This window comes from Cornus florida, unplaced genomic scaffold, assembly GCF_030987335.1.
Source record: "Cornus florida cultivar Cherokee Brave unplaced genomic scaffold, ASM3098733v1 CherokeeBrave_3.0.0_Hap2_Chr06, whole genome shotgun sequence".
Lineage (NCBI taxonomy): Eukaryota > Viridiplantae > Streptophyta > Magnoliopsida > Cornales > Cornaceae > Cornus > Cornus florida.
This window is the reverse complement of record NW_026775576.1, coordinates 12,217,122-12,241,576: the sequence shown is the minus strand read 5'-3', so window position 1 is coordinate 12,241,576 and position 24,455 is coordinate 12,217,122. Positions and strand designations below refer to the sequence as shown.

Sequence of the window (24,455 nt, the reverse complement as noted above, 5' to 3'; positions counted from 1 at the left end):
TGATTTATTTTTTAAAATTAATTGTTAATTGGTAAATTTGTTTTGTTTGCCTAATTGTTTAATTGATTAATTATGTGTTTAAATTAGTATTGTCTAATTGTGTATGTGTTTTATTATTTGTCTAACTTGAAATTGTTTATGTATTTTGAGTGTTTTATTTAGTTATATTTATTTAGTTGTTTTCATTAATTTGTTTGAGTGTTATTAATTAATTAGTTAGTTAATTGTAATACAGATATAGTTGGGATGAACGTAATTGTTTTGTCACTTATGTGTATTACAGTAGTTGCGTATATGTAAATTTAGGGTTTCAAATTATGTAAATAGGGTAGGCGACGTATTGATAGGCTGGGATTAGGATTAGGGTTGTGCAAGAGTCTATATATATAGAACATTATGTCTGCAAGGGTTTTGGGAGACACCTCATTCACGTAATAGTTTGGAGAGGTAAAACAGAGAGAAAGGTGAGAGGAAAACATAGAAAGTCTCGAGAGATAATCTGTGAGGCTAAAAGAGATTAAGTAAGGGAACTGCTCATGGATTGAACCAAGATGCAACAGAGGTAGAGAACAGCGATGAAAGGAGGGAACAGTCTTGGAGAATTTAGCAACGGCGTAGAAAGGTTTCGAACCGAAACCTAAAGGCAAGTTTCAATCTATCTCTCTCCTATAAACTTGTGTTCTGTGCATCTTATATAGACTCCAGGAACTTAAATAAACTTTTAAAAATGGACTTTTTGCATGCTAGATGATTTCTGTAATCTGTTCTGCCTTTTTTTAAAAGTTTAAACTTATTGTTGCATAAACTGTTCTGTTAGGAGTGTAGTTTCTGTCGATTGATTTACACTGGAGTATGAGGGGTTCTAGGACTATAAGAAACTTAAATAGAATCCTAAAGATGTTACAAAGTTTTGGGGATAGGATAGGAAGCTTCGCCGGAAGCACAAACATCAACCGCACGAGCAGAGGTGAAGCAGAGAAGTGGAGAAGGCTCAAAGTTGGGAAAGAGAAGGCTCCAGATTTGTGGGAGCCGTCTCCCCCTTCAAAGAGCCAGCCCCAAGGGGTTAGGGAGCCAGCTCTAAGTGAGCCTGCTCTTTGATTTTAGAGCAGGCTCCCTTGGTTGGGTTATGTTTGGACGTAGTTTGGACACTGTTTGGACATTTTTGGGCATTGTTTGGGATTTTAAATGGTTTCAGGGACTGGAATGAGAATTCTAAAAGTAATTACAATGGATTTTAATCCCTTTAAATGTATAATTTGGTCCATAAGGTCATTGGAAGAAATGGGGTAAGAATAAGCAACTTTGTACGCTGCTAACGGATAGGACGAACTAAATTGCTAAATCTTCTTTTAAAAATTTAACGGATTGTAGCATGGACTTTAAATATGTTATTTTGCTAGGTTACAGCCACATTAAATAAATTAATGTCTTTGTGCTCATAGATTTAACCATAATAAAGTATACAGCGGTGCAGGCTATTAACGGACGGAAGGAGTTTAAATGCCTAGTTTAATTTTAGCAATTTAACGGAATATATATATTTGATTATAAATCTTGGTTTGGTTGTATGCTAGGGTCAGTTATATATCATGTTTGATCTATGCATACCTCGAATGGTAACTATGAAAATACTAAATTCTTTTTTACAATACATGGATTTGAGCTTGGGTTTTAATTGCTATAATATTATGCAATACCCTGAAATTATTGAATTTCGGTTTGGACTTAAATTGCTAAACTAATACTTAAGTTCTGTCGATCTAATTGGATGTTGGCCTGGAACTAATTGCAGAATTAATAATATATTTTCTGTTGAATTATCTGGATGGATGCTGGACTTAAACTTGATGAATTATTAAACTTTGTCTAGTTAGTTACATGGATGGATTCTGGATTTTTAGTTGATGACTTGTTTAAAATCTGTGTTTATCAACTATATGGATTATGTGGACTTTATTTGATATACTGCTCATAATGTTGCATCATTCAAGGATCATTTGCATTAAATGTACCAGTATGGGACGGTGACGTATCAGGGATGGATTAGATCAAAAATCTAAGTCTTACCCCTTCATACATAAGAAATGGATTAACTAAAACAGTTAAATCCTACATGGATGCATGTCCTGTCAACTAAAACAGTTGAACGACATAATGGATACTTGTTTTATCTTTCTGCACTAGGAAGGAATTTATATATATACTTATGTTACCGTGATACGAACTTGAGTCTTCTGATCACGGTTAGGGTGCGTATATTGTAAAGGTTGAGTAGTTAGATATAGCTAATGTTCCCTGGTAGGTCTAGGTACTTGGCCACTGAAAAGTGTGTTTTATATGTCACCTTCTACCCAGGCTGAACTATGTTATAGGCTAGTGAGCATCCTATAGTGTGTGTATATATATATATGGACTATTATAGATATTGCTGAGCTATCTAGGATGTATCTGTGTATCGAGTTTATGTACAGATTGTAGTAGATTAGAACTTGCATGTGAGCCTGACCTACTCCTATTTTTCAGGTATTCGCCAGTACCAGGCTTAGAGTTTGATCGTGTTGATGCAGATACAGACACTCACTCTTGTGATTACATAGGATTTCCTTTCTATTTTTGTTTTGGATTTTAATTCTGTAAATTTATTTAAAGATTTGGAATTAGGGGTCCACTAGGTGGATTCCCGAGTTGTACGGATTTAAATTATATTAATTTATTATTTAAGGTTTGAGGATTTTCATTTTAGTTTTCTTTCTGTTTATTATTATTTTATTCTTAATTCAGTTTTATTCCTGCTTGTTTACATATTGATTATTTGGTATCCCTCAGATCTGTGCTCGGACTTGATCACCCGTGGCTCTAGAATCGAGGGGTATCACAATTGGTATCAGAGCACTCCAAGTTCTAGTGTCCTTATGAGTGTCTTTCGTTAGAAGTCTTCCGTGTTGCGTCTCTTAAAAAAACTTAGAGCCATATTAGGATTCATTGTACTCTTTTACGGTTCATTAGGAGGAGCAGCTGATGTCAATTATATTCCATAATTATGGAATGGTTGACACTAGAAGGAGGATGGGGTCCGCGGTGATAGTGAATCAGACCGAAGAAGTAGGGGAGTACGTTATCGAGTTCTCTATTACAAGCAGAACTTGGGATTGGAGGTTTAGTAGTCGGCTGGCGCTACTTTTACAAGTATAAGCCAATGAGGGATATAGGAGTGCGTTTTAGGTCACCGCATAATGGGACCAACACGGTTTCAGTTGTTCTCGTAAAGGATACAACCATGGGATAGGAGTCTAAAGAAAATTCTAGTGGAGGAGATTTCAACATATCCAAGAAAAAGGATGTTGAATGTTGAAAATCAAGGATCACCCGAAAGTGATCTTGTTCGCTAATAGCATAGTAAACGATACTCGTAGAGTTGAGGTGGATAGTTAACCTTTTGTATTACCTTTAAACGAGGTAGATAAAGAGAACTCTTTAGGGGTTCAGGAATAAGATGGAGTTCTTCTCAGAATGAAGCAAAGATTATATAGCACGTTCCGGGGAGTATAGGGATTAGGTTTTGACGATCTAAGTTGCTTTATACAGCTACATTAGATGGTTTGCATTCCATGTATAAGGAGGATGAATGTTAAGCCTTTGGCATTTCCTGAGGCAAATGGAGTTTGTTTTGAGCTATGTTTCGAAGTTGGATGATTACCTCCGAAACTGTAGAAAGGAGATTGTGAACCAATCAGGTAAAGTTGATTTCTAAAAGAGATTTTCTTTGTTAGAAGGAACGATGTTTTACGTAGGGTTCTATTGTGTTTTGTTATGTTTTATTGTGTGTGCTTTATGTGTTTCCTTTTCGTCAAGTATTCAGGTTTGGGAATACGGTTTAGTTGAGGACACAAGTGAGTGATTAGTCAACTACTGTTTTGGAGGAATAGCGTTCATTACTCTAGGATTTTTGGGGCATATGGTCATAGGATTTGGTAAGTATATCTAACTTTAGCCAACTTAAGGACCTTAGACATGCGTGGTTATAGTATGTGTTCAGGATGGGATAATTAACCCCGCGGTATGAGTCAAATAATCTAGATTCATTTGATATACTTTAAAGCCACGCTGATTTATCGGAGGAACTGACTTTGCTGAATAGCTTCTCAAGAATTTTAAAAAGGTATTCCCAAGTCAGCAGGAGGATCTTGAAATGGTTTAAGTACTTATTGGAACACCACCGACCGAGGATATTATACAGATTAACTATTCATCAGTTTATCCTTAATCAAGAATTTGATTCATGAGGGCGTGTCATTAGGAGGAATTGCCAGAGTTGCATATCAAGGAGAAAGCAAGTCACTTCATTTGCACAAATAATAAGAAATTTTTTTTTTTAGGTCACAATTCGCAACAAATAGTTGTTGCTCAGAAATTGTTGACTATTTGGAGGATGCAAGGATTTCATATACATTTGCAGTTAGATAGGATGTCTAATAGACACTTACTTATGTTAGAAAAATAAGATATCAAAGACTTGGAAGATGAGACCAAACATCTAATTATGGAAGCTAGTGTTACCAGAATAACAATACTTTCATTAAACAAACTGGAAGGAAGATGTAAGGACTGAGGGTCACAACTCTTAGTTCTTTAGGGGTATTGGAGGAAACGTGATGCTTTGCAAGAGGAAGCAGATGTCTGGAAGATAGGTAGGAGGAGGGACAGAGTGATTTGTCTTAAAGTCTGAGATTTAGTAAACAATCTAGGTGGACCGTCAGAGATCAATAGATCCTTGCGGCCACTTCTCATGCTAGAGCGGGACTGATGGGAGTAGTTTCCACAGATCTAGATGAGAGATTGCTAATTCTACCCAAGGGTCAGGATTCTGGTTGGGATATGGTTTGACTGATAAAATTGAATCAACTTCACTTTGTCTATTTTGGAACTGGTAAGAAATCAGTTCCTACGAATAGCACAGATCACGAGACAGCTTAGATGGATAGCTGTGGTAATTCACACTTTGCATTAAGTTACGTCTAGGGGAGGGAATTGGAGGAGGATACTTTTACTAACCGCTATGGTAATTGAGCCTTTGGTGGTTATTTTGAAGGCAGTTGAGTTTTTGCATATGGAAATAATAACACTTGCTATTACCAGGGACATGGAAGCAGTCAACTTGGAATACTTGGGCTGACCCCATAGGAAGGAGTACCTTACTCAGATGAGATAGGGTACTGAAGGAGGATTAGTAGTTGTCTTTCCGATTCTAGGAAGGTTGGAATGACTGAGATGTAAAATTCATAAATTTTACGGTGCAGTCAAATGGATAGGAGTTATAGCATGACTTACTCGGTTCGTCTTGGTGAGCCAATATGGATAGAGACATGTATATCACTGTCTCCAAATGTATCACCTACTAACAAGGTGGAAAATTGAGGCTTGGATATCATTGGAGGTTTTAGCCGCATCCTATATCAATAGGGAAGTAGGAGTAATCAAGAGGTGGATGGTTGGTAGAAAGTACCGACATTGGTTGGAATTTTAATTCCATATGGATTAAGAGTTGTGGATAAGCAAGTTCGATGGTGGACATCGCTGTTAGTGGTGTTTGTTTTGGAGTGTTATGTCAAGTTCTATATTGCACTGATAACGGAGTTGTAGTATGTGGTTATCTCTTATAGGAGTTAAACACTGCTATGTCAATGGAGTTTTGAAGGTGTTCGAGCAACAACTATGCTTCGCATCTCTAGACAGGAAATCAGATTACGATATAATATGTGATCATAGCAAATATGCTTAGGATATATATCCTAGGTTGGCCTGGGTAGTTGAAAGTGTTACTTAGCTCTTCAGTTATTGTCAGTGCTATTGTTGGCACAAGGAGGTTGGTGCGACAAGTTTGGGATGTTGGATAGTATGTGGGCAGATCTCTCACTAGTTGGATGGGCATGGAAGCGAGGTTATATAGTAGGACCTTGTCTTTCTTTAAGGATACATCGGAGAAAAATACTCTCTTTTGGTAATGGTTGCGAACGGTTTGAAGGCGGCAGTCTGATTTTGTAGATAGTTGAACTTGTTTATACAAGTTTTTATTAGGAACTGGTTATTTAGGAGGATTTCTGTATGGGAAACATTATCTTTGGAGGAAGGTCAGTTGCACATATCGCACTGACTCTTCACGGATTTTGGTTATTGATTTAGGCAGTAGCATATTGTTTAGCGTTACCAACTTGTTAAGCGCTGGATGTATAGAATTTTATGCTTTTGTTCTATAGAACTGGAAGGAATAGGGATGGTTACCCTTCGCTAAATATAGGTATGATTGGATCGTTGATAGATACAACCTTGGAGTTGTACATTTATGCTATTTTTTTTTTTTTCCATAGAAACTTAGTATAATGTTGGTTATGTTGGGAATTTGGTGGAGTTCATATAAACGACTGTGCCACATGATAACGGAAATGAATTTTACAAAGTCATTAATTCAGAGTTTCGTGAATTCCGAGGACGGAATTCCTTTTGTTGGGGGAAAAATGTAATACCCTTAGTTTTCAAAAGGATAAAATGGGAATTTAATTTTAAATTTTGATTTTTATTTCAAGTTTTTTTATTTAATTATATGATTTATTTGTTTAAATTAATTGTTAATTGGTAAATTTGTTTTGTTTGCCTAATTGTTTAATTGATTAATTGTGTGTTTAAATTAGTATTGTCTAATTATGTATGTGTTTTATTATTTGTCTGACTTGAAATTGTTTATGTATTTTGAGTGTTTTATTTAGTTATATTTATTTAATTGTTTTCATTAATTTGTTTGAGTGTTATTAATTAATTAGTTAGTTAATTGTAATACAGATATAGTTGGGATGAACGTAATTGTTTTGTCACTTATGTGTATTACAATAGTTGCGTATATGTAAATTTAGGGTTTCAAGTTATGTAAATAGGGTAGCCGACGTATTAATAGGCTCGGATTAGGATTAGGGTTGTGCAAGAGTCTATATATATAGAACATTATGTCTGCAAGGGTTTTGGGAGACACCTCATTCACGTAATAGTTTGGAGAGGTAAAACAAAGAGAAAGGTGAGAGGAAAACATAGAAAGTCTCGAGTGATAATCTGTGAGGCTAAAAGAGATTAAGTAAGGGAACTGCTCATGGATTGAACCAAGATGCAACAGAGGAACAGAACAGTGATGACCGGAGGGAACAGTCTTGGAGAATTTAGTAACGGCGTAGAAAGGTTTCGAACCAAAACCTAAAGGCAAGTTTCAGTCTATCTCTCTCCTATAAACTTGTGTTCGGTGCATCTTATATAGACTTCAGGAACTTAAATAAACTTTTAAAAATGGACTTTATGCATGCTAGATGATTTCTGTAATCTGTTCTGCGTTTTTTTAAAAGTTTAAACTTATTGTTGCATAAACTGTTCTGTTGGGAGTTTAGATTCTGTGGATTGATTTACACTGGAGTATAAGGGGTTCTAGGACTGTAAGAAACTTAAATAGAATCCTAAAGATGTTACAAAGGTTTGGGGATAGGATGGGAAGCTTCGCTGGAAGCACAGACATCAACGCACAAGCAGAGGTGAAGCAGAGAAGTGGAGAAGGCTCAAAGTTGGGAAAGAGAAGGCTGCAGATTTGTGGGAGCCATCTCCCCCTTCAAAGAGCCGGCTTCAAGGGGTTAGGGAGCCGGCTCTAAGTGGCAAAGAGCCTACTCTTTGATTTTAGAGCAGGCTCCCTTGGTTGGGTTATGTTTGGACGTGGTTTGAACACTGTTTGGACATTTTTGGGCACTGTTTGGGATTTTAAATGGTTTCAGGGACTGGAATGAGAATTCTAAAAGTAATTACAATGGATTTTAATCCCTTTAAATGTATAATTTGGTCCATAAGGTAATTGGAAGAAACAGGGTAAGAATAAGCAACTTTGTACGCTGCTAACGGATAGGACAGACTAAATTGCTAAATCTTCTTTTAAAAATTTAATGGATTGTAGCATGGACTTTAAATAAGTTATTATGGTAGGTTAGAGCTACATTAAATAAATTAATGTCTTTGTGCTCATAGATTTAACCATAATAAAGTATACAGCGATGCAGGCTGTTAATGGACGGAATGAGTTTAAATGCCTAGTTTAATTTTAGCAATTTAACGGAATATATATATTTGATTATAAATCTTGTTTTGGTTGTATGCTAGGGTCAGTTATATATCATGTTTGATTTATGCATACCTCGGATGGTAACTGTGAAAATACTGAATTCTTTTCTACAATACATGGATTTGAGCTTGAGTTTTAATTACTGTAATATTTCGCACTACCCTGAAATTATTGGATTTTGGTTTGGACTTAAATTGCTGAACTAATACTTAAGTTCTGTCGATCTAATTGGATGTTGGCCTGGAATTAATTGCAGAATTAATTATATATTTTCAGTTGAATTATCTGGATGGATGCTGGACTTAAACTTGATGAACTATTAAAATTTGTCTCGTTAGTTACATGGATGGATTCTGGATTTTTAGTTGATCACTTGTTTAAAATCTGTGTTTATCAACTATATGGATTATGCGGACTCTATTTGATATACTACTCATAATGTTGCATCATTCAAGGATCATCTGCATTATATGTACCGGTATGGGACGGTGACATATCAGGGATGGATTAGATAAAAAAGCTAAGTCCTACCCCTTCATACATAAGGAATGGATTAACTAAAACAGTTAAATCCTACATGGATGCATGTCCTGTCAACTAAAACAGTTGAATGACATAATGGATACTTATTTTATCTTTCTACACTAGGAAGGAATTTATATATATATACTTATGGTACCGTGATACGACCTTGAGTCTCCTGATCATGGTTAGGGTGGGTATATTGCAAAGGTTGAGTTGCTAGATATAGCTAATGTTCCCTGGTAGGTTTAGGTACTTGGCCACTGAAAAGTGTGTTTTATATGTCACCTTCTACCCAGGCTGAACTATGTTATAGGCTAGTGAGCATCCTATAGTGTGTATATATATATATATGGACTATTGTAGACATTGCCGAGCTATCTAGGATGTATATGCGTATCGGGTTTATGTACGGATTGTAGTAGATTGGAACTTGCATGTGGGCCTGACTCACTCCTATTTTTCAGGTATTCGCCAGTACCAGGCTTAGAGTTTGATCGTGTTGATGCAGACACGGACACTCACTCTTGCGGTTACATAGGATTTCCTTTCTATTTTGGTTTTGGATTTTAATTCTGTAAATTTATTTAAAGATTTGGAATTAGGGGTCCACTAGGTGGATTCCCGAGTTGTACGGATTTAAATTATATTAATTTATTATTTAAGGTTTGAGGATTTTCATTTTAGTTTTCTTTCTATTTATTATTATTTTAATCTTAATTCAGTTTTATTTGTGCTTGTTTACATATTGATTGTTTGGTATCCCTCGAACTTGATCACCCGTGGCTCTAGAATCGAGAGGAATCACAAACAAGTCCTTGCTGAATGGGCCCAGGTCCAGGAAGTCATTACGGAAGCCCACATTGTGATGAAAGAAGTTGGGTCCAAACAAAAGGAAAGAAGATAGGTCCAGCCCATGAGTGATTGTCACCGTCTATAAATAGACGGAAATGAGAGGGAAAAGTGGTTGGAAAATATTTTGGAAGTGTAAAGTTTCTCTCTCTAGAATTGGGGAAAATTCTTTGTACTTTCACATGTAAATAAACTAGAGAATTAATTGAAAGTATTGAACCATACAAATCATAGATAAAATCAAGATTTATATAATCACAAGGTTAAAACATTTATTACAACATAGAATCATCAAAAATGTCAAACTTTTAGAGTTTAGAGTACAAGCCTAGGGCTTTTTCTAAACCCTAAGAAGATGATTTAGCCACTCATTGATGTGTTCTTGCAACCCGCAAAGGGTATCTTCATGGTTGAATTCATCTTCTTTCTCTTGGTCTTCTTGGTAGAAACCCTAGAGATGGAGAGAGATAGTTTCCCAAAGTGTGTCTAATCCCCTCCTAGTCTCTTGCCAAAATTGTCTAACTAACCAACCTCCTTACAAAAAATGGATAAATCCCTTATATAGGTAGCTCAAGTGATACCCCCAATGGTAAGAACTCATGCCTTATATGTATGTGACGGCGATCAATACATGAACATAAATAGTAATCATAAATAGTTCATAGTAGGTAATTATTGATGGACTCATTATTAATTAAGACTTGAACCAGATCCACATTAGGTTGAGATATATTGTAAGAGCCGTCGTATACAATTGTTTCCTATCACTGTTATGGCATTTGACTCTTAAGCATGAGAGAAATATAGACTCTTTTATTAATTAGTAATTACTTTAATTTGTTCGGCGGATTCTTTGGAATCCATAGACCGGTACTTTGGGTAATTATGTAATTAATAGTTAGACGGTTATATTTTCAATATTTGCATCATTGCTTCTTGTATTTATTTTGTACTAATTTTGATTGATCACAAACTAAATTCGAAAGCCTTCGTGTACTTTTAGATAAAATGATTTTCTATATATTTATTTATTTAAATTATTATTTTTGTCAAACAAATATTTTATTATGATCATGCCAGAAATAATCAAAGGTACCAAAATAAATATATTAATTTAGTAGTCAGATTGATGGCTTTATTTATCCGATAACTAACTATGCATAGAGGGGTCAAAATGTAACATTAACTTAGATGTTATTTATTATTTAATTAGAGTTCAATTAATTTATTTTAGTGGAGTAGAAATTAATTTATGAATTAATTGAATTGAGTCCATGGTATAATGAACTGGACCAATTATTCATTCATTGTAGCCAAAAAAATAATAAACCCGAAGGATTCTCACTCATAACCCAACTTAATATTGGAAGCCCATTAGATTTGAGATATCACTTTAATATTAGAGATTGAGAAAAATATATTGTCTTCAATTATTATTTTATGTTGCCTATATATACATGGGGTCCATATATATTTTAGGTTACACCTTTGTGCAATAATTTTTAGAAGACAATAAAAGTTTTTCTCTCTAGAATTTTAGATTTAGTGTTCTCATCTGATAGAAACTCTCACAAGCTTAACTCTCCAATGTCATTCATGGAGGCTTATAAGTGATTCCTATAGGCAAGATCATTACGAACAAGATAGAGATCCAAGGAAGAGGCATCTAGTAAAGGGATTTACAATAAGTGAGAACATTCACTTTAAAGGAAAGATTTAAGGTTTACTCAAACCTTGATGTAAGTTTCTATATCTAATTGAATGGATCATTATGTTCTTTATTCATAAAACTTGTCTCTACACATGAATCAAGATCTTTATTTGAATCATAAAGTTTAAAAAACTTCCATTTCCCCAATAGATGAAACATCCATGGGCGTGAATCACTCTTTTCCTACTATTTCTTGTAACTCTGTCTTCCACTTCCTTCAAGGCTCAACTCTGTTTTCTTACCCATTTTTCTCAAATAGAAGTGAATCACATTAATCTGCCTTTCTGGTTTTTTTTTTTTTTTTTCACCATGTTTTAGAGAGAGAGTCAACCGAACCCTGCCCCTTCTGTCACTCTAAAAAAAAAGAGTCAACCTGGACAACCCAACCGATCCAAAAATATTCGGGCTTAGGTTTACAGGCAAAACTAGAGGTCAACTTGGACTCAGGTTGGTCCGACTTCAGGTTGGTTCCGGGTTAAGGTTAGGGTCAATTTCGGGTTGGGGATGCCCAGCTTGCACCCTTAGAGCATATTTTTGCGATTGAGTGTTCTTACTCTAAATTTTCATTAAAAAAAAATGTTGTTATAAGAAAATTCAGCTCTTTGCAACAAGGCAATGGAGAAATGGACTATTACAAATCCTTCCTTACATTAAATTGAAGACCAAAAGGAAAATCTATTAAATAGAAAACAAGGGAGAAAAAAGAAGAAGATCGAGGAAGAAGAAGAAAAGAAAAAGCAAAAAATCAAAATGACCATCTATATGTTGTGTTGGTTATAGAGTCATATACAAAATGGATTGAGACATCTAAGATACAGTTTAATTTAGAAGTCAATGATGGGTTCTCCAAGAGTCAAATTTCTCTCCACAGTCCATGACGAGTTGAATAGCTTGGCCATTATAAATTTGAAGATTTTGTTCACATTGATGTTATGGGTTGCACTTGAGAAGAAAAGGGTCGCTTTCATGGCCTTTGCATATGCCCTTGCCTGCATCATATGAATAAATATTAAAATGGAAATCATGCGATACGTGTAAAAGTTGCAATGAATAGCAATTAAATAAGGTTTTTACGAGTCTCATATAAAATATAATTTTGCTCCAGATGTGCCCCATTGTGTTTATCTCCTACACGGAGAGAGAGAGAGAGAGAGAGATGGTTTGGACATTTCTAAGAATCGACAATTAAGAAAGAGAAGGAGAAATTGGACATGTCTTAGAATTAGAAAAAGGAAGGCTCGTCCAAGCCTTTCAAGCATTCCTCTCTTATTTCACACTCCAATATAGGTGGGGGGCACACACTTGCAATATAATATTGTTTAATTTGCATGCTAGTCTTTTTTTAAATTTTGTGGAGCCAAATTAAATCAACTTGTTCTTTGGTAATGAGCATATGTGTTTTCTAATGGTATTTTTTTTTTTTTTGTTTTAATTTTTGTCAAAAAATTTAAGTAATTATGTACATAGCTATAATATTGTTCTTAACATGGTTCGAATACGTAACATCTCTTCTGATAATGATAGATTATATCATCTAACTTAATGACTATTAATTGTAAATACTGCTGCAAAAATGTTGGACAATATCTATTACCTGAGTCACAATTCTCCATTGTAAATTCAGGGGAAGTTGGACAAAATCATCGAATTTGGTCCCGATAAGAATTGGAATTGCTGTCTACAAAATCATCCACATAAAAAAGTGAGATGTGAATATATATATATATATATATATATAGATTAAGTGCAAAAAACTCCCCTGTAATATAGGTTATGTGCACAATGAGTCCTTCCTTTTGAAAAGAGTATTTCAATCCATAATAATAAAAAATAATAAAATAAATAAAAAAAAAGGTGCAAATAAGCCCCTCTGATCACTTTTTGACAAAAAGTAAATCTGAAAATCCGATTTTACCCTTTTCGTTCCTATTTTGCCCCTCACAGAATGTGCATATACTTTTGGGTTAAAATCACAACCCCCCCCCCCCCCTTTCAAATTCTTGTAAAAAATAAAAAAAATAAAAAATAAAAAAACAATTTTTCACGGTATGCTTTTCAAAATAGGTCTTTGCCTTTTAAAAAAAAAAAATAGTATAACTCGTTTGTCTTTAGAGCTAAAATATAGGATTTACTAGGAATTTTTTATACAACACGAGGCTTATTTTTATTTTGGGTGAATTACCCTCACCTCCTTGAGGTTTGTCAATATATCTCCCATATGAAACTTTTGCCAAAACTATCTCTAACCTCCCCCAATTCAAAGTGAAAATACTATTCTGCCCTTCATCTTTTGTCTTATTTTTTTCTCCTAGTCCTCTCCTTGTCTGATCCAAACCCACAAGACCGCCACCGCCTCACTCTACCATACCCCCTCCCCTCTTTCGCACAGGGGCGACTCGAGCCTTAGGCGAGTTAGGCGGCCGCCTAAGGCCCCATCCAATAAAGGCCCCAAAATATTATAGTTGTCTTGTATATGATATATTGTTATTGTTTCCTTATTGAACACTAATTCTAAAAAATTTCTTATTGTATATGATATATTGTTATTATTTTTTTTTTTTTTTATTAATTTTTTATCTCCTAAAATATCTCATTAATATTTTATTTCTTTTTTCTGTCATATAAACGTTTTTTTTTTACACCACTCACCAGCACTATATATATTTAATATTTTTTTGGTAAGTTGCACTACAATAAATATTTAGCCGTTGTATGGAGAAGAGAAGAAACTTTCCATATTCTCTTTTTCTAGATTTTTATTTTTTTTATTTATTCTTATTTGTATTCCTAACCTTACGTTCATTTTGATTAACTCAACAAGTTACTTATAAGTTACAAGTCATCTCCTATCTCAGTCCTCTCTCATTACAACTTTATAATTTCCTTTATTCTGTACTCAATATTCATTAGTCTCAAATCTCAATTTGAACACACTTTTCTTTTATCGAAGAATTTGCAACAGTATTGAATTGGGGCTTTCTAAATCAGGTTATATTGTTTTTTTTTCTTTAATTATTTTTTAGTTTTACTAACTTTTGTTATTATAAATTTGTATATATATATATATATATATATATATATATATGTTTTTCATATATTTTTATATTTGTTTATGAGTTGTGAGTCTTAGTGATTATTTTTACCCATATTTTTTAATATGTCGGCTAGAAAGTATGAATCCGGATTTGAAAAACTTAAAAAAAAAAAAAAAAAAGAGAAGAATAGATAAACTAATTCAATCTCAAAAGGGAGCTATTGATAAATTTGTTACAACTAATAATCAAAACCTAACAAAAAATTTAGGTAAAAGTTCAGCAAATGAACAATCAAATCATTTAAAAGAATTAGAAGATTATATAATAGTGAAAGAAAAAAAAAATACTAATGACTTGATTCACAATAATAATCAAGAACAACAAAAAGAATTGAAAGAAAGTGAAACAAGTAATCGAAAATCATATTTTAAGACTATTCCCACAAATATATATGATCCTGGACAATAGAAAAATATTGATACAAAGGTAAGAGATTTATTAGGAGAAAATGGTCTAATTAGATTTAACCACACTTGAATATAAGAATTTAATTAGTAAGTTTGCATCTCAAAAAGTAACAAGGATGATTTTTAATTAATTATTATTTAATAATTAATATATTGCATATTATGATATGAAAAGGCCACTTTTTATTTTTTGCCTAAGACTCCGAGTTACATTGAGCCGCCCCTACTTTCGCACCACCACCACTCCCACCCAAAAACTTTTCTTTTTCCCTCACTTTCCTCATATCCAAAACACGCACATCACAGAGGGAGGCTCAATTTAATCAACAAACAAATTAAAATAAAAATCACAATCAAACCTTTAATTATAGAATCATAACATAATGTATTATTCATATATAAATTTACAAGGATCTCAAAAATGAAGAAACTAACACCTGCAGTTCTGGTCAAGCAAACACATATAATGATATAAATTAAAAGAAAAACCAAAACAAAATCAAAATCAAGATAGCGAAGAAAAATTGAAGCTTTATTGAAGTCATTTGCTTTGGTTATTGAAATTCATCTTCTCGTAATAATGAATTGAGAGCAGAGACAGCGAGAGATGAACCCCATACTTTCCCCATTGAGTTTTAGCAATGAGGGGCTTCGCTGGAACCATCGGAAGCTGTGGAGGAGGCATACAAGGATATGCGAATGAGGTGGTGCAGGAAGAAGAGGGGAAGGAGGAAGAAGTCAACTTAGAGAGGGCCCAAAGGTAGAGAGAGTGGAGGCGCGAGAAACCACCTAGGGTAAGAACCACCGAGTGGAGCTGTTGGCTACCATAACCGGTGTTGGCCAGTGTCTGGTGCATATCAGCTCCCAGAGATGCTCATCCTGCACCGTCGAATGCCACTGTTTGCTGACACATGCTGCAGTGGCCAGCGTGAGTGTTTACATGCTTCTACACCTCATATAACAAGTTTTTGTCCATCAACATATACGCCTATCTCTTTGGCTCCTCCTCTTCTTCATTTTCTTGTCATCGCTAGTGACCAGATCTTCATCACTAGTAATTGATCGCTTCATCGCCACTAAATAAGTATATAGATACAGATATTTAGAGAGAAAAAGGGAAGTGTATACACCATAATTATTAGCCATTATCAAGTAGAAGGATGCCCTGGTCGATTCCAATGGAAGGTACAGCGATGTTTCAGTGGAAATCACTATCTTCTAAAGACTTTGGCTATAAACCAATCCAAGCTGGACACGTGGCTTAATAAAAGGGCCACAACTATAACTATTTGCACCATAATTCTCAGTCACTTTCCAATGGAAAGTTGTTGTGCCTGATTCTAATGGAAGGGTGATATGCAGACATGGGTGCAATCATAAAACAACACATGAATTCATCTAAGAAATCCATTTGGTGAAGTAACCACCTTAGGACATGTGGAAGCCAAGGAGCAACTAGTTACATGCAAGTGGAAAGTCATAGGACACGTGGCAGCCAATGAAGCATGTAGTTACATGCAAGTAGAAAGTCATTGGACATGTGGCAGCCAAGGAAGCAAGTAGTTACATGCAAGTGGAAAATCCTAGGACACATAGTAGGCCAAGAGGTAAACAGTTGGAAGACATGACTTACAAGTGGGACACGTGGCATAATTTCCAATCAAAGAGGGATTATTCCAATGGAATTTACAAGATTCCAATGGAATGTCATGTGAATAAGTAGCAGAAATGGCATAACGTGGCTGCAAGTTGAGCGCACAACTTGGAAACGTAGGACACGTAGAAGATTTCCATTGGAAGAGTGGTTATTCCCGGCTAATGGAAAGTCATGCTAAAAATGGCAAAAATGTAGGAAAACATGGTCATCCACGTGTAAGCACTATGAAGGCTAGAAACTGCCCATGCTAACTGCCATTACCAAATTCTATAAATAAGGCATGTTATTATTACTTAAAGGCACTCCTCAATACACATACAACTACATCACTTCATTTATATTTCAATTCCTTCAATTGTAATTCTTTTATCTTTCAATTCATGCAATTTACTTCAATTATCTTCATTAATGCAAGATATATTACAGCTCTTTACTTTCCAAGTCATGCACCTTCAATTCATTACTTTCAGTCCAGTACTTCAAGTCCTTTTATTTCCAGCCATAAGAAAATCTCAAAGTCTTTTGTCACTAAAGGCAAAAAATAATCTTTGGAGGTGGTCAATCCAGACCTTCTTTCAGTCGCCTGATCCATTTCATTTCCATCTAAAATATAGTTTGGATTCTCACTCGGAACTTCTTGAGTTCCTGGCATGCCCGCACTTCCACTAGACCAGTGGAAGAGATTTTTTACTGGCCAAACATATTGGTGGCATACCCGGTGGGACAACCGATAAAAGATCTTTCTTATGGCACAAAGTGGAATTCAACTAATAACTAACACATTTCAGACGTACATTGATGAATGGCGTGACGAATTCTACCAAGAGATGGCCAAAGTACGTGAAGAGTACTATCGAAGGATAGCCGACAAACGTGAGCAATATTTTTGAGAATTCAAGGAAAAACTCCGAGAATGTCTTTGGAATGTAATAGTAGAATGGAAAAAGGTTCCAACAATGTGTACAAACCCTTCCATGAGCTCTGCAAAAACTACCACCTATGGCGTCGATTCCACTAGCAGTGAAGTCGATTCCACCACCAGTTCAAGTTCCACTACAAGTGGAACCTCAAGTGCAGAACCTTCCACCAGCAGTAGCTCAATTACTTCCATCGCAAGTGCAGATTCTACCTTCAGTACAGAATCTTCCATCAAAAGTGGTCCAACCATCTCCTCATCAGGACCAACAGAATGTTCCACTTTGGAACATTTAACAACCTATAAACATGCCACCAAAGCCACTCATGGCCTTTCCAATGGCGTTTGAAAGGCAACGCCCTCCAAGAAAACCTCCTGACCAAGGAGGTAACCAAATCAGATGGAGGAACAATCCTCTGTCTGACCCAAACACATATCCAATAGCGTTTGGGGGGGTAGTTTTCCCAAAAGAATATCCTGATCAAGGAGTAAATCCAATCTGCCAAAGAAATACTCCTCTAGCAGATCTAAACCCACTTCCAGTGGTGTTTAAGGGGCATCCAATGGACAACCTACCCAAAGGTTAGCCAGAAAATACAATTTCATTACCCCAACATATGGTACTTGATCATAGCCAACTTGCTGGCTTCTTCCAGCAAGACTTAGGCTTGGCCATGAAGAAGGTCAACAAACCTTTCCATAGGAAGCCGTTACCACTTCTTCCATTGGAAAAAGATTTTCCACAGTCAGATTTTCTTTCAAAAATGGCACAATTTTCTTAATTGTTGTATATTCTTCCACCTGAAGAATATAAATATCATAGTATTTTCCTCTAAGTTTGGAAAAAATTCTAGTACTTTATTTTTCCCAAATTCACATCTTGTGATTTTTAGGGGGCAAAACTTGGCAAATCAACTATGTATTTAGCCAGAAGATTTACAAATTCGTCCTCGTCGTACACCTCCAAACCCTGAGAGGCAACGAAATTTGACCGGAGGCTTCAAATCCTAAATCTTACAACTTTCGACCTAGTTAATAAGCTGATTAAAGTTTTCAGCCAAATGGTACATTCCGGCTGAAAGTTTTGGTTGTCCCATTCCTTACCGAACAAAAACATCACATTCCAAATTCTCACTCATATCTAAAATTTTATTTGCCTTGCAATTCTTCAAAGAATATCATGCACATAAAATTTGGGGGGTATATGTTTATACCATAATTATCAGCCACTTTCTAATGGAAGGTTGCCTAGTCGATTCCAATGGAAGATACTACGATGTTCCAATGGAAATCACTATCTTCTAAAGACTTTAGCTAGAAACCAATCCAAGTTAGACAGGTGGCTTAATAAAAGGGCCACAACTATAACTATTTGCTCCATAATTATCGGTCACTTTCCAATAGAAAGTTCTTGTGGCCGATTCCAATGGAAGGGTGATATGCAGACATGCGTGCAATCATAAAGCAACATGTAGATTCATCTAAGAAAACAATTTGGTGAAGTAACCACCTTGGGACACGTGGAAGCCAAGGAATCAACGTTAAATGCAAAGGAAAAGTCATAGGACACGTGGCAGCCAAGGAAGCAAGCAGTTACATGCAAGTGAAAAATCCTAGGATACGTGACAGGCCAAGAAGTAAGCAGTTGGAAGACATGACTTCCAAGTGGGACATATGACAGATTTTCCAATCAAAGAGGGATTATTCCAATGGAATTTGTAAGATTCTAGTGGTATGTCATGAGAATAAGTAGCAAAAATGGCAGAACGTGGCTACAAGTTTAGCGTAGAACCTGAAAACATGGGACACGTAGAGGATTTTCATTGGAAGAGCGGTTATTCCTGACCAATGGAAAGTCATGCTGAAAATGGCTGAAAATGGCAGAAATGTAAGAAAACATAATCATACATGTGTAAGCAACAGAAGGCTGAAGAATACAGTAGGACACATGGCATGAATCCAATCAATCCACTTGGGGGCATCTAAAGTTGGCAATGAAACTGCCCACGTTAACTGCCATTACCAAATTCTATAAATAAGGCATGTTATTGTTAATTAAAAGCACTCCTCAACACACACACAACTACAACACTTCATTTATCTTTCAATTCCTGCAACTGTATATCTTTTATCTTTCAATTTATGCAATGTACTTCAATTATCTTCAGTAATGCAAGTTATCTTTGAGCACTTTACTTTCTAAGTCATGCACCTTCAATTCATTACTTTCAGTCTAGCACTTCAAGTCCTTTCACTTCTAGCCATAAGAAAATCTCAAAGTCCTTTGTCACTAAAGACAAAAAAGAACCCTTGGAGGTGGTCATTCCAGACCTCATTTCAGTCGCCTGATCCATTCCATTTCCATCTGGAATATAGTTTGGACTCTCACTCGGAACTTCCTGAGTTCCTGGCATGCCCACACTTCCACCAGACCAATGGAAGAGATTTTTTACAGGCCAAACAGGATGAATTCCTAAATACGGAACTTTTGATCTTCTCAAAGTGAGGAAATAACGAGGGTTAGGTTGGGTTGGGTGGTTGGTTGGTGACGGCTTGGTGGGTGGAGGGTGATTTCTTGTAGAGAGAATAGAAAGAGAGAGGAGGTGGTACAGTGGGTGTTCTTGGGTTTGGGCTGGGTGAGAAGGATAGGACTAGGAGAAAATAATTGATAAAGGGTAGAATAGTGCTTTCACTTTGAGTTAGAGGAGATTAGAGATAGTTTTGGCCGAAGTTTCATCTGGGAGATATGTGGACAAACCTCAGGGGAGGTGAGGGAATTTCACCCTTTAACTGTTGTTCCGAATAAACAAACTCCTACATAAATTGGAAAAAATAGTCATTTTACATGGCTTGTATTTATATTTATTAATTTATTCTACTAAAATGAGGGTATTATCGTCATTTCAAGTCTCCAAAGGCTATTTGCACCAAATAAAAAATATAAGGGTGTTTTTTTGGCACTTAACCCTATATAGCATGCTTGCTTGTATTTGAGGATTATTAACATAGTACCTGATTCCACCTTCTTGCTTCATTATACCATCCTATGACACTGCAATTGTGTAAAAAAAAAATCCAGCATATGCGACGTTATTCTACTAACTTCAAAATTTTCTATTAAATGATCATCAACACTCCAACATACCTATTTAGGGTACACCGGCTGGTAAGATCAAACATAAACAAAATCGCTACTGCATCTTTGCAAGCGATCGGAACATGATCAAGCGACATATTTTCACCTAAAATCCAAGTAGTTAGGACCAAACACATTAAAAGTGTATAAATCCCACTTTTAGGATTTTGCAGATATAATACTCCTAATCAAGTGTAGATAACATAAATTTAATTTACTATTTTACCCCTCAAGAAATGAAAATAAAAAGAACATTTGTTGTAAAAAAGAAGGGTATTGTAGAAATTTCAAGTTAAAAAAAAAAAAAAAAATTACAAGCCAATTTTTCATCTGTGTCTGCCTAATTTTGAAATAGTATATGTAAATTTTGTGAAAAAAATGAAATTTTTCATTTTTTTTTTTTGGCATTTTCCCCTAGAAAAATAATAATACCAAAACTGAATATACACATGAAATTTGATAATAGTCAAAAAGATTAATTAATCAGAATACCTCCAACATCCCAGATTCTAAAAGCAATCTTTGCACCTCGAATGATTAATGTTTTATCCATTAAATTTAATCCACTCATCTGCAAACCTCTCTTCTCCGGTTCATCCCCTGCATACTTGATCTTGAAAAAAAAAAAACAAAGGAGAGAAAGTGTCAATTGCCTACCCATTAAGTTGTCCAACTAATATATTTCAGAGATAATCGTATATTCATATGATATATATCTATATATAAACACATATACAGACATACCACATATAAACATATTACAAAATGAAGTATATTTAAAAATAACAAATTAATTTAAATCACTGACCACAAAGCTTGTTTTTCCAATTTGGCAATCGCCCAATAGAGTGATCTTCAAATCCACTATATCCGAATCAGTATCATAACCGCTACACGTAGTTGTGAGGTCCTCTGGCTCCAAGCCGGACTCGAGAATATCCATCACCGGAGAAGAAGACCGGCGAGACAAACGCCGATACCGAACTGGCTTCCCTATGGAACAAACAAGAATTCTATCCCAAATGAAATGAAAGAATCGACAAAAAATTGATTCCCTTTCGAGTATACTCCACCTAATGTTGATACGAAGGATTTTCCGGCGAAGTTGTGTCATCTTTCCGGTGGCTTCATGAATTCTTTGAGGCATCATAACATATGGTGGCTTCTTGTTCTGTCATACCTTTTGTTGTAAGTTTTGGTTTTTTTTGGAGTCTGGTCAATTGAACCAACCAAAGCTAAGAAGTTGTATTGCGACCGTATTTTGTCCACACCAGAACAGTCAATTTTGCCGGCTTCAGCAGTGAGTTTATTTTTCAATTATGGGGAGTAGATGATATTTGGATAGATGGGTATTTTAGTCAATGTATGAATTGGGTATTTTAGTCAATGTAAGAGATACTTTGGTCAATGTATAGGTTTATTATTTTGACCACTCCCAAGGACACTTTTTCTCGCTCACACCCTTGCCGTATTCTATTCGTTAGAACCGTTAACCAAATTTGATATAATGACCATGTTACCCTTAGGTTATGAAATTGATCGTGCAAAAATGAAGATCAATTTTTTTGAGACCCGTCTCTGGAATCCAGTCGCGATGTTTCTCTTCAAGTTCAATTTTGGTCTCGTTTGGATAGCTCAATTCGTTGTTCAAAGGCAAGGAGATTATGAAATTGATCATGCAGAAGATGAGCCACAAAGAGTTGCAAGGGCCTCAGGTTCAAATTGCCCTTCATTCCGGTTCTAATCCCATCGGTTTCAGTCACATGCTTTCCAATCACCTCGTCAATTTGCAGAATTAGCAGCGATTTTTTATTTATTTATTTATTTTTGTATCTATTTACTACTTCCGTTTCTCTGAATAAATTAGGGTTGGGGTTTCTGATTTTTAAGACTGATTCCTGTGACTTTTTTTTTTTTTTTTTTTTTTTTTTTTTTTGGAAATGTTGTGAAAATCATGTAATTCAGGCAAACTAGGGTTAGGATTTTGAATTGTTTTGATTTTCTTTTTGGTTTTTGTGTTTTCCTAAAATCTCCCTAACTACAAAAATTGCAAAAAACTTTCTAAAACTATAAAATTTTATTGCAGCTAGTTTCATCCGGTCGATCATTCTGCAATCGGCACCGGTAAACCGGTAAAATTGATCATGCACAATTACGTGACATACAAAATAGAACTTAATGACTATAATACCAATAAGACTATAAAAAGATGTTATTGCCCTTTATAATAACCATGGCACCAACAACTCTTTAAAATGACGTACACCCTGTACTATTTTGTCTATAATCTATATACACACACATATATATATACTCACAAATATATGTCATCAAATTTGTAAGCTCTTGTGTATATATATATATATAAACAAGAACCCAATTATTTAGAATCCTAATTTCTCAAATTCCAAAATGGAATCCCCAAATCAAACTCACTCCCCTCAATATCGGATGGTGCTGGAATTATTAGTCGTCAATTTCTTTGCTTCCACCATCAGAGCCCTCTTTGGCTTCCCACATAAAGTCAGCAGAGCCATGATCCAGCACCTTCATGTAAATTTTTTTTTTGTCTCTGGTCTCTTCTTTCCCTCCCTCTCTCTACCAGTTGGTTACTGTGATTTGGTTTTGTACGGTGACCAACATATGTACAGGAGATGGTAAGAGTTGAATTCAATATGTAAGTTTAAATCGGTGTAGAATTCTGTAAGGGTAAATTGGTCTTTTACTTTTTCCAATACCTGAAGATGACGCAATGGGGTTAAATGCAACAAAACCATAATTTAGAGTATTTCTTGTAGAATTTTTTTTTTTTTTTTTGGCATTTTACCCTATAGTCTACTAATAATAAATTCATATCTAGAATATGCATAGTAGGGCAGTGGCATGTCATGTGTATACTAGTTGGTGTGTGTGTGTTTGTGGAGATGGAGATGGAGATGGAGATGGAGACTGCTTAGCTGGGAAGAGAGAGAAACCAAGGGTGTATATATCTATATGTATATATGTTGGATAGTAAAGTAATTTTCATTAAATATTGAAGGGCATAATTGACTTTCCATTCTTAAAATGATGTATGTTAACCCACTAACTGTATTAGGGGAGGTGAAAGTAATAAACCCCAATTACTCCATCTCTATGAAATTTGCCCAAACTTTAGAAAAAGTAAGTGCAATTTACCCAAATATATGGGATGTATGGATAAAATATATAGGATTAATGTGTATGAGAAATTAAGAATGGTGCTCGTAGGAAATAATGGACATCAATAATAACGAGTCTCGGTTACTCAAAGTAACTTTATCCCAATCGAAAATGAACCAGCATATGCTTTACGTGCCAACCTATGAAGCGCGGATACGAACACGGGACAGGGATACGATACGACACGAATACGGCGACACGACAAAATTAAAAAAAATAAGACACGGACACGACGAGGATACACCTATAAAATTATATATATATATATATATTCAAAATCCACAATACCATAAATCTAACCTCCCCCAAAAACTACTGCAATAAAAGAAATACTTTAATTAATTAGAAACTGTTTGGCCTAAAAAAAACGGGTGCCGATTCTGATGGAACTGGATGGGCATGCCAGGAATTGCAGTAATTCCAAAGAGAGATCCAAATAATATTCCAGAAAGAAGACTGCGGGACCAGGCGATTATGTTGAGGTCTGGAATGAACACATCTGAATTCTTTTTGCCTTTGATAAAGGACTTTGGGAAAGTTAATTAGCTAGGAAGAACTGTAAAATTACTTTTGAAAGTAAGGAATTATCTAATGAAAAGTAAAGTGCAGGACTGAAACTAATCATATTGAAAGTGTATTGCAATGAAAAGTAAAGTTGTATTGAAATGCTTTATTTAGCATTGAGCAGACCTTCTAAGTTACAATATTATGCCCTATTTATAGAATTTAGTAATGATAACTTGCATATAACCGCTTACTTCCTAAGCTTCCATGTGTCCCATGACTTTGCATGTAACCGCTTACTTCCTTGGCTGCCA

General features: G+C 35.3%; 1 protein-coding gene across 2 annotated transcripts; it reads right to left on the bottom strand.

Moving 5' to 3' along the window:
- Positions 1-11,804: 11,804 nt before the first annotated feature.
- On the bottom strand, positions 11,805-21,832 carry LOC132311109 (septum-promoting GTP-binding protein 1-like). Of its 2 annotated transcripts, none has more exons than XM_059808841.1 (6): positions 21,245-21,827; positions 20,929-21,049; positions 20,446-20,542; positions 20,313-20,352; positions 12,820-12,903; positions 11,805-12,214 (listed from the first exon to the last, which is right to left on the bottom strand). In XM_059808841.1, exons 1-6 carry the CDS (start codon positions 21,584-21,586, stop codon positions 12,050-12,052), a joined length of 849 nt encoding a protein of 282 aa, XP_059664824.1. In that variant the 5' UTR covers positions 21,587-21,827; the 3' UTR covers positions 11,805-12,049. The 2 variants fall into 2 exon arrangements, with proteins under 2 accessions (XP_059664824.1, XP_059664825.1); XM_059808842.1 differs by having other exon boundaries at positions 12,078-12,214; positions 12,820-12,899; positions 21,245-21,832.
- Positions 21,833-24,455: the final 2,623 nt, after the last annotated feature.